Source organism: Sorghum bicolor, chromosome 6 (genome assembly GCF_000003195.3).
Source record: "Sorghum bicolor cultivar BTx623 chromosome 6, Sorghum_bicolor_NCBIv3, whole genome shotgun sequence".
NCBI classification, from domain to species: Eukaryota; Viridiplantae; Streptophyta; class Magnoliopsida; order Poales; family Poaceae; genus Sorghum; species Sorghum bicolor.
Genome location: NC_012875.2, coordinates 383067 through 392696, shown reverse-complemented (window position 1 = coordinate 392696; position 9630 = coordinate 383067). Strand labels below are relative to the sequence as shown.

General features: G+C 41.2%; 1 protein-coding gene across 1 annotated transcript in view; it reads left to right on the top strand.

The window, feature by feature from the left end:
- LOC8080238 (fatty acid amide hydrolase) overlaps nucleotides 1-8718 on the top strand; it is a 14541-nt gene extending 5823 nt beyond the window's left edge. Inside the window, exons 11-19 of the mRNA XM_002447359.2 lie at nucleotides 1882-1962; nucleotides 2035-2118; nucleotides 2515-2618; nucleotides 2826-2918; nucleotides 3094-3162; nucleotides 6918-6982; nucleotides 7490-7551; nucleotides 7760-7855; nucleotides 8307-8718. Coding sequence (XP_002447404.2) covers nucleotides 1882-1962; nucleotides 2035-2118; nucleotides 2515-2618; nucleotides 2826-2918; nucleotides 3094-3162; nucleotides 6918-6982; nucleotides 7490-7551; nucleotides 7760-7855; nucleotides 8307-8366 — 714 coding nt within the window. The 3' untranslated portion in view covers nucleotides 8367-8718. The remainder of the gene's footprint in view (nucleotides 1-1881; nucleotides 1963-2034; nucleotides 2119-2514; nucleotides 2619-2825; nucleotides 2919-3093; nucleotides 3163-6917; nucleotides 6983-7489; nucleotides 7552-7759; nucleotides 7856-8306) is intronic.

The following is a 9630-nucleotide window of genomic DNA, read 5'->3' as shown; positions in this document are numbered from 1 at the left end:
GCCCAATGAGAAGGTGCTGAATGGTTTCCTGTTCCTGGTCACAAAGCAGACATTTGGCCGGGTGGGGAAGTCCTTGCCAAGCAAGCCTGTCAGTTGTCCAGCACCGGTTATGAGAAACCAGCGACATGAAAAAACGGCATTTGGGAGGAGCCATGATTTCCATATTCTCTCATATGGTCTCAAATAAATGGCGCCCTGAAAGAACGCTTCATATGCAGACTTTGTCCTGTATTCTCCTGAAGCCGAAAGTCTCCAAATGTGCTTGTCCTGTATCCCTCCATGTAGCTCAACATTAGATATTATATCCCATAATTCCAGAAATTCCATCAAAGAAGCCGTACTTTTTCTGCCGTCCAGCAGTGTTTTTCTCTCACAATAAATCAGCGAACAGACTCAGCAAATCATCTGTCCTTCCAGAACACAGTGTTAGCTCCATCTCCTACTTCAGTAAACACCGTCATAGAGAGGAGACTATCCACATCCTTGCTAACTTGAAGTGGCAGACTTGCCCAAGGTTTATTTGGTTCAGCTTTTTTCAGCCATGGCGCGCATAGCATGCTGTCAGATTATACCAGTCAGCCTTATTTTTGAACGCAATGGCAGGAGCTCTGCCTTTCAATTAAGTTAGAGAAAGAGAGTTCATATACAAGCAAGAGGACATTCCGAAGGGGTTTTAAGGACCCTTGGAGTAGGAAACCAACAGCCCCTTGAAGGGTAGAAAAATGCTAAGCGAAAACAAAAGCTCTCTTTCTCTGCTCTATGTCTTCCTTGATTCTTGCAGCCACTTGTGGCACCGTCTCTGCGGCGTTATTGAAGATTCTTCTATTTCTCTCTTTCCAAATATTCCAAAATGTGTACATTACTATCCCATTGTCAAGGGCCTGGTGATCTAGGGTAGGTGGCCCTCGACTACGGAGTTCGTAGTCTCCTGCCGTTGTCTTCCGATCACGGAGGTTATACCCCTCTCGGCGGCTCGGGCTTGAGAGCGTTAGGGAGAGAGAGATTTAGGGTAACAATTCTTTCTTAATATCTCAAAGTCCTGATTACAGATATATATAGCCAAGGGCTGAATACTAGTTGGAGTAAAACTCTCCTAAATATAAGGCTAATTATAATTCTATTTCCTAATCTAGCCCCTAGTCTGTTTGGCGCCCTCCCCCTGCGACGCGCTGGACCTGGCCCCCGCGCGCTCGGTCGCCCTGCGTATGTCGCGGGCGCGACGTCTCCTGGAGTACGGGATACCGTACATGACACCCATTCAGGCGTTTGCGTTCATCGATTGGTACTTTCCTTGCTGTCTCTTCCCACCATGTTCTGATATGGACGGGGTCACCCTGGGGCTGAGGCTGCAGGTCAGTGAAGTTTTCCCAGCAGAGTATTTGGTCCACTTTGAAATGATATCAGATTGAAAGTGAGGAAGGGGATGACTAGGCCTGTTTGTAAGTGAGATGGAGAGGAAGGAAGTATTTTTTTTTCTCGAACACGCAGGAGAGCTGCGTATCATTGTATTGATAGAAGGAGAGAGAGTCATACAGAGGAGAGGAAGTATCAGGTGGCATTTTTGTCCATACGAAAATACAAAGTTGTCCATCCAATTGCGCGTGGGCCCAAAAACGCCGTAGGCATACAAAGTGGCATATTGACTCTAGGAGAATTGTAATGGCACCAGCCATGTTAGGTGAGAAGTAGTGGCATTTCTTAGAAACGTTAAGTTTGTAATGGCATGGTTCTGATTACCCTTTATTTTTTTGCTAGATAACCTTCTCCATTGTTCCCCAGAAATCGAGCATGACTTATAACTTCATAACATTTTCTTTGCGGAATATAGCACATTTGATTGAACTCACAGCATCTGCATTTCTATTTCTTTCCTCTTTGCAGTCGCCACTATGTGTCCCAAATTTGTTGTCTCCAGAAAACAGCAATATCCTGGGATCAGTTAAAATAGGAAAATATACAGAGGTATGTTTGTCCACTTCAAACGTTTAGTTTGGCATGTCCCTACCTATTCTCAAAAGAAATTTGCTTTTGTAGTGGTTTAATGATGTTTGTGATCATGAGATATCGGGTACATGTGACGATGCACTTAAACTTCTCTGCAGCACTTTCGGATGCCAAGTAAGCCTATTTCTATCTCAACGACTTTGACAATAACAATGCAGGATTAACATTTCTCTTAGTTATAGATATAGAACTTACAATAGATCATTCGCCTTCTTAAAAAAAAAAGATCATTCGCCTTAAGATGGACAAGCTCTTCTCAGAATAGAAGCACCTGTGTTATGATGTGGCTTTCGAAGTATATAAATAATAAGTTATGTTTAGATCAATCAATGCCATCAACTTCAACTAGTGGCTATGACAAAGTTCGGATTATGAAATGTATATGCTCATTGAGTTTGCAGTTCCTATAACTCACAACTGATATTGAGCTGCTCACATGGTATATATTGTATACGCACATTCATCTCTTCTGACATCTCAACTAACAAGTCCTGATTTGCTTCTTTCAAGATAGAAGAGATAATATTACCAGAGCTTGAAGAGATGCGTACTGCCCATCTTGTCTCAATTGGCTCAGAATCATTCTGTGACTTGAATCCTCATTACAAAGCAGGGTACCTATCTGTTTGATGGATATCATTTCCATAATGTTATCCCCAGCGTAGTTATGACATTTTTTCGGGGAACACTTCTTGAAATTATTGTTCCCCAACATGCTGAAAATTTAAGTTGTTTGTTAGAATGGGCTATCTTAAGCAAAAATGTTGTTCCCCAACAAGTTCTTTTCTGTACTATGTTCTCATTCTCCTTGTCTTTTCCAGAAGGAAAACTGAATTTACGCTGGATACTCGAACAAGTTTGGCACTTTTTGGGTCATTCACTGCAACTGATTATGTGGCTTCTCAAAGTATAAGGTTCAGTTCTTACTTGATTTCTGCAATTGAACCTAAGCTTTCAAGTATCTGTTGATGACCTACTATTGCATAACGACTGGGACTCCTGCAACTTGTGTTTGTTGTAACTGTTTGTTTCTTTTTCATGTATTGTGCTAAATGTGCACTTATGTACCTTTTGATCGGGCTTATATAGGAGGAGGATAATGCACTATCACATGGAAGCTTTCAAGAAGGTCGATGTCATAGTAACTCCTACAACTGGGTAATAAATGCAGAAGTTTTCTTTATCACATAAAGAATATTACATTCTAAAAGTTTCTCAAAGTACCCTGAAAAATCTAATGTTTTTTTCATATGGAAAATCTATATAATTTTTTATACATATATACCCCCTCCATTCCAAATTATAAGTCGTTTTGGCTTTTCTACCTACATAGTTTTTGCTATGTACTTAGATATACACTATGTCTAGATGCATAGCAAATATAATGTATCTAGAAAAGCCAAAACGTCTTATAATTTGGAATGGAGGGAGTATATTAGTAGTCAAACCTGAGGAAGTTTGATCTCTCAACAATGGAGTACAATGCAGTGTTTTCTGGTCGGCTGGTCGATCCTGGTCGACCTAGGACCGACCAGGCGATTAATTGCGATTAATTAGCGACCAGGTCGATTAATCGACCCTGGTCGTACCCTGGTCGTCCAAGCATATCAGCTGGTCGACCTATATATATATACCTCTATATATACACTATATTATACACAATAAAGGAAGTATCAAGACTGCATTAGTGTAAACCAACATTCCTCTTCATCTTCAACTTGTGCTGGCACCTCTAGAATAGTCCTTGAACTCTTTTTGATGTAAACCAACATCTCCTTAATTATTTCTGAAGAACTGGGACAACCAACAACATCTCCATACCCCCCACATATCTGCCCAGTCAAAAAATCCCAAAAACAGAGCACACAACCTGGTCGTCCATGTCCTAATCGGACGATTAATCGCGATAAGTGGACAACTAATCGGACGACCAGGTTTCTGGTCGACCTGGTCGGGTCGGTCCTCCTAATCGAGCACTCCTGACCGACCAGGACGATTAATCGCGATTAATCGGACGACCTGAAAACATTGTATAGTGTTATCAAGTCGTCTAGTCGATCCTAGTCGCCATGGGACCGACTAGGTGACTAGTCATGATTAATCGTCTACCTGGTCGGTCCTAGTCGTCGTCCTATATATATCAGGACTAATATACTATATGTTCTAGAGTACAAATCAAGCATGAAGATAACTCTAGGTGGTGGCTGCATGTAGGATTGCAAATTGGGCTGAACGACATGAGCCCAAGTGACTTAAGCCATCCCACATGCAGCCCATGTCCTAAGCTGGCCAGCAATTCCATTATCTTTCTAGTTGTCCACCTCCTAGTCAGACAACTAACCGTGATTTGTCGATGACTAATCGGATGACCAGAAAACTAATTGGCCTAATCGAATCATAGCCCTGACTTATAACACCGATGGAATATAATGTAGAAGAGATCTCTGGAGTTATTGTGCGGGGGTGGACCTTGGTTAGACCAAGCTGGCCCATGGCCCCCGTGCCCAATGTGTTCTCCACTATCTTTATCTAAACAGTAACTTTGGTACTATTCAAAGGTGGTTAATGCTCAACTATATAGACCCCCCCCCCCCCTCTCCTCTTTCTTCTTTGTTCCTTTAGGGAAGCTCCGCCACTGTCAGTGTGGTATAAAAATAGTTAGATAGCAGTTGTAGCCTAAGTGAAGCACATAATTCTGACCATCTCTGAATTGATCTTTGTCAACCCGCTTCTAAAAAAATAGACAGGAATAAGTGACATATGTGATCTACAAGTATATATCTATGTTCCCTAGAAACGTGGTGCACAAAACACAAAATGAAGCTCTGCTAATCAAACACTTACACAAGTTCTTCAACAAGGAGGACATTCCATGGGTTGCTCTGATCTGGGAAAAGTATTATGGCAATGGTAAGCTTCCTGGAACTTCAAAAAAGGGGTCATTCTGGTGGAGAGACATTACAAAGCTTCTAAGCAAATATAAAGGTATGGCCCAAGTCAGCATTAATAATGGTTCCACTTGCTTACTTTGGGATGACTTGTGGGAAGGGGAGGTGCCTAGGCAAAAATTCCCTGAATTGTTTTCATTTGCGAAAGATAAGCATCTGACAGTTGCTCAATCGATCAACCAAAGCCCTTTGCACTCCTTGTTCCACCTACCTCTATCTATACAAGCACACTCCCAAATGCTGATTTTGCAGCAGAAAATGAGATCAGTAATAATCTCTGAGGAACAGGACAAATGGACTTACATCTGGAATAGCTCAAAATTCACAGTCAAAAAAGCATACAGACATCTGAGTGGGAGCAACGTTGTTCACCAAGCATTCAACTGGCTTTGGGCCTCTTCCTGTCAAACTAAACATAAAGTCTTCTTCTGGCTGGTATTAAAAGACAGAATCAGCACTAGAGAGCTCCTAAGAAGGAAGAACATGCAATTACAAGACTATATTTTTTCTCGAATATGCAGGAGGACTGCATATCATTGCATTAAGAAGGAGTTAAAAAGGCCGAAATAGCCATACCGAATGTGCATAATCTGCACACACACATAAACACGACCGCTAATAACGCTCCCCCGCGGATCTGGGTCACAAAACCATAAAACACACTCACACTGGAAAAGAAATGACCATCCTCCCAACTACTGAACAGGGAGAGAGGACCTAACAGCGACCATAGCACTAAGACCTTTGGCTCCAGCAAGCATCCAGAACTCGGATTCCTCTTGCGCCAAAAGGAAGGTTCTGTCCACCCTTGGGCTGATCCCATTGAACACCACCTCATTCCTTGCCTTCCACAAATTCCAGGCCCCTAAAGTAACCAAGGTGTTGAAACCATCTCGCACGCCATTGCCCATACGATCATTTGCTTGCTGCCACCACCAAAAGAAATTGTCACCGTCCGTATGAGGAGTGACGTCCGGTATGCCAAAAAAACCCCACATCTTATGCCAAAATTGCCGAGCAAAAACACAATCTGAGAGCAAATGATTAATTGTCTCATCATGCTGATCACACAAAGGGCATTGATCTGGGTGGGGGAGACCCCGGCGAGCCAACCTGTCGGCTGTCCAGCAGCGGTTGTGAGCCACAAGCCATAAGAAGAACTTGCATTTCCTAGGGGCCCAGGTATCCCAAATCAGCTCACTAGGTGCAAAATAAGTGGAACCAGCGAAGAAAGCCTCATAGGCTGACTTGGTCGAGAACCTGCCCGATGCCTCAAAACGCCATACATGAACATCCTCAATATCCGGCTGTAATTACAAGACTATAATTGTGTCTTGTGCAATAACGCAGTGGAAGAGTCCCTGTCACATCTTCTTATAGAATGTCCCTTTGCAGTTCATTGTTGGGGATTGATTAATATTCAGATTGATCACAGTTTGAACCCATTCCAGCTACTGCATAGCATCAAAGATCAACTGGCAGTGCCCTTCTTTATGGAAATCATCATCATCTTGACCTGGACTATTTGGAAATCGAGAAATGACCTAATCTTCAGGGGAATCAATCCAACGCTTCAGTTGGCTTATCGCAACTTCAAAGATGAATGGAAGCTGCTTCTCTTTCAGGCCAAGAGAAGCTACTACCCCTTAATTGATCAATGGACAGAAAACCTCACCTAGTGGAACTCTGGGCCTCTGCCCTTCTTATTTTCTTCGTTTCTTTTCATGTTTCCTAATTCTTCCTTCCCTTTCTCTTAGTTTTCTTTGTGCTTCCTCTAGTAGGAAGTTTGTACTTAAACTTGCTTCTCCTTTATGAATAAATGCTGTAGGGGTGTAAATCCCTCCAGTTTCCTCAAAAAAAAAAAAAGAAACATGGTGCACGGTTCACCTCAAATTTTGCATGGTTATTCTACATCAAGAAGCTTTGTATTTCTGTAATAACTAAGCAAGCGTGCTGTTTTTCCAGCATTACTGCACCAAAAATACCTCCAAGTGCTCTGAAGTCAGGAGAGTCAGATTACGTTGTGTCAGGTAAACTGTGAGCAGGATACAGTAATTTAGGAATCTTAACGAGCTCTTTAATTTGTCAAAAAAGAGTTTATATAAATTTTAATGTGTTCTACAATGTTATTATGTTACGAAAAGATGCTGGAAACCCAGATATAAGATATGCATTGTTTAGCAGGTAGTTGTTTTTTCTTTACAATCAAGCAAGCTGGTACAAGAGAGAACAAACATGGTTCCTCTTGGGCTGTATTTTTACTCCTTTTTTTTTTTGCTTGCTTAATAAACCATTCAGTTTGAAGAGAGCAGAACTTGGGTGGGTTTCATTAATTTCGTTGTGTGTAGCAAATCATGCCTATTAGCTAGGCTGGAACTGGGAAGCTTTGTTCACAATCTGTATTACTTTGAGTGGTTTACTAAGAAAACTATATTTTCTTTTTGGCTTGGCGTTACCTATTTGATGGTCAGTGTAAGTATGGTTGTCCATCCTACAGAGATCAGACACGCCTTTTCTAACATTGCTCTTTATTGCAGCTTACCTAATGCGATTCATCATAGCAGGGAACCTTCTTGGTCTCCCAGCAATAACTGTGCCTGTAAGTGGTATCGATGTATCATACATGTACATGTTTCATCTTCTAGTTACCTGTTGTGGTCTATATATACTGGAGCCTGACCATAATATTACCACTCGATATATGTATATATACTGAAACCTTTTGTATAAGAAAATCAACGAGTTTGGCTTAATATGGATCAGAGGCAGAAAAGTTATACTTTGGTGACATGTCGCTCTCCTGTCAGGTTGGTCATGACAAGCAGGGCCTTCCTATAGGTTTGCAACTGATAGGCCGTCCATGGGGTGAGGCAAGCTTATTGAGGGTGGCTTCTGCAGTGGAGGTACTGGTGATATAGTCATGTCCACTAAGTTTAAGTTTGCTTTCCGTAGTTGTGGTTGCAACTTGCGAATCGTTTGCTTTCCGTAGTTGTGGTTGCAGCAGAGAATCTGATCATATCCACAAAGTTTAAGTTTGCTTGCTGCCACTTGTCTTTTAACGCAGCTTGAAGAGCACAAAATGACCTGTTGTTCTGTACCTTGGGTACATACATGGTAACATGAAAAAGTTGATTTACATGGTAGAAAAGTATTTAGTATTACAGTGTAAATAAATAAAAGCTACACAACTTGCTTATGAAAAGGGAACTTTAAATTTAAGCATGAATGCCTAGGGAATAAAGCATGTTTTTGCTGAAGCTTTTACTCCGCAGTACCTTGTGCTTGTAGAACTCTGGGAAACTAATAATAATAAATAAACATGTGGATAAAAAAAATACTTCCCTCTGATTGCAGGAGCTGTGCCTGAAGAAACGGAAGCGGCCCTCTGCATTTTATGACATATTGAAGGCCTGAAACGTCGTTGTATATAATCCCGGTGTCTTGTGATGGCATGGGTGCGAGGAAGGGTGGATGAGAAGAGTTTCATCTTCTCAAGTTGTCTGTAATACGAATACTGTCATCGTCACCATGATGGGATGGCTGCAGATCACATCTGCTATAATAAGGCTGATGTAGTTAGCTAGAGCTCAGTGTGTACTTGGTATGGATATTTAGAGCTCAATGCACAAGCTGACGTGTGGATTCAACAAGGCGTGAGTGTTTTTCTTTTTACAAGTTAGGCGTGAATGTTGTTGTTGTGACTCTTCTTCCTACCTGCTCCCAATCTTTTTTTAAAATTAAAATTAAAAAAAATGGTTGATGCTGATCCTCTTGTCTTGTGATCATATCACTACGGCCTGCGACGGAAGGGCATTTCCGGTACTGGTTAAAATGGAGGGGGTGATGGGCATCTGCAAATGTGAATCAGCCACTTGTCTTCCTGGCTAGCTACTACCGACTCTGGATTCGTACGGCCGGCGTGGCCACCACCGCATTCGAGCAGCAGACTGCTGTGGCTGCTGGCTGGTGCCACCTCCACTTCCACCATTGATGGCCACGAGACTATCCGTTCCATTTTCGCCTCACTGACTGTGATTGATACATGTCGCTGCAGCAAAGTCAAAGAGATCAATCAACTGTTGGTTTTTCTTTTGTGTTCCTCGCTAGGTTCTGATAAATAAATGTGTGCCAATAGTTCCACGTAGATGCCATCATTCATCATTCCTTTAATTTGCGAAATTGACTTAAGCATGTATTTCGTTAAGAGAAAATGCATAAGTTATTGTTGAACTAATTTCTTCATCTTAATAAAGATGTAGCCCAAAATACTATTCGCTGATTTGTTGTGAAAGAAAAACATTGTACCATACCTGATAAGTTCATAGGAAATTGAAACTCATGGAAAGTTTTTTGTGTCAATCACTTTCATGGAATTGTCGTATTTTTCTTTAGCTCCATTCAAAAACATGTTTTTTATGTTTTGTCTGAGAAAATAAATCGATTCATGTAAAACTCCTATGTTCTAAATGGACTTTTATTGAATCCGTTTGCTTGTCTTATAAGCCGTATTTTTTTTCAGCCAACAATGTTTTTCTCTCAAGAAAATAATATTTTTAGACATGACTTTTCTCAATGCACATGATTCATGATGTTATAATATTTATTCTTGTATACTTTTTTTTTCTATTTTTACATTTTCTGTAATCCTATGATTGAAGATGTGAAGATGACATGGTTG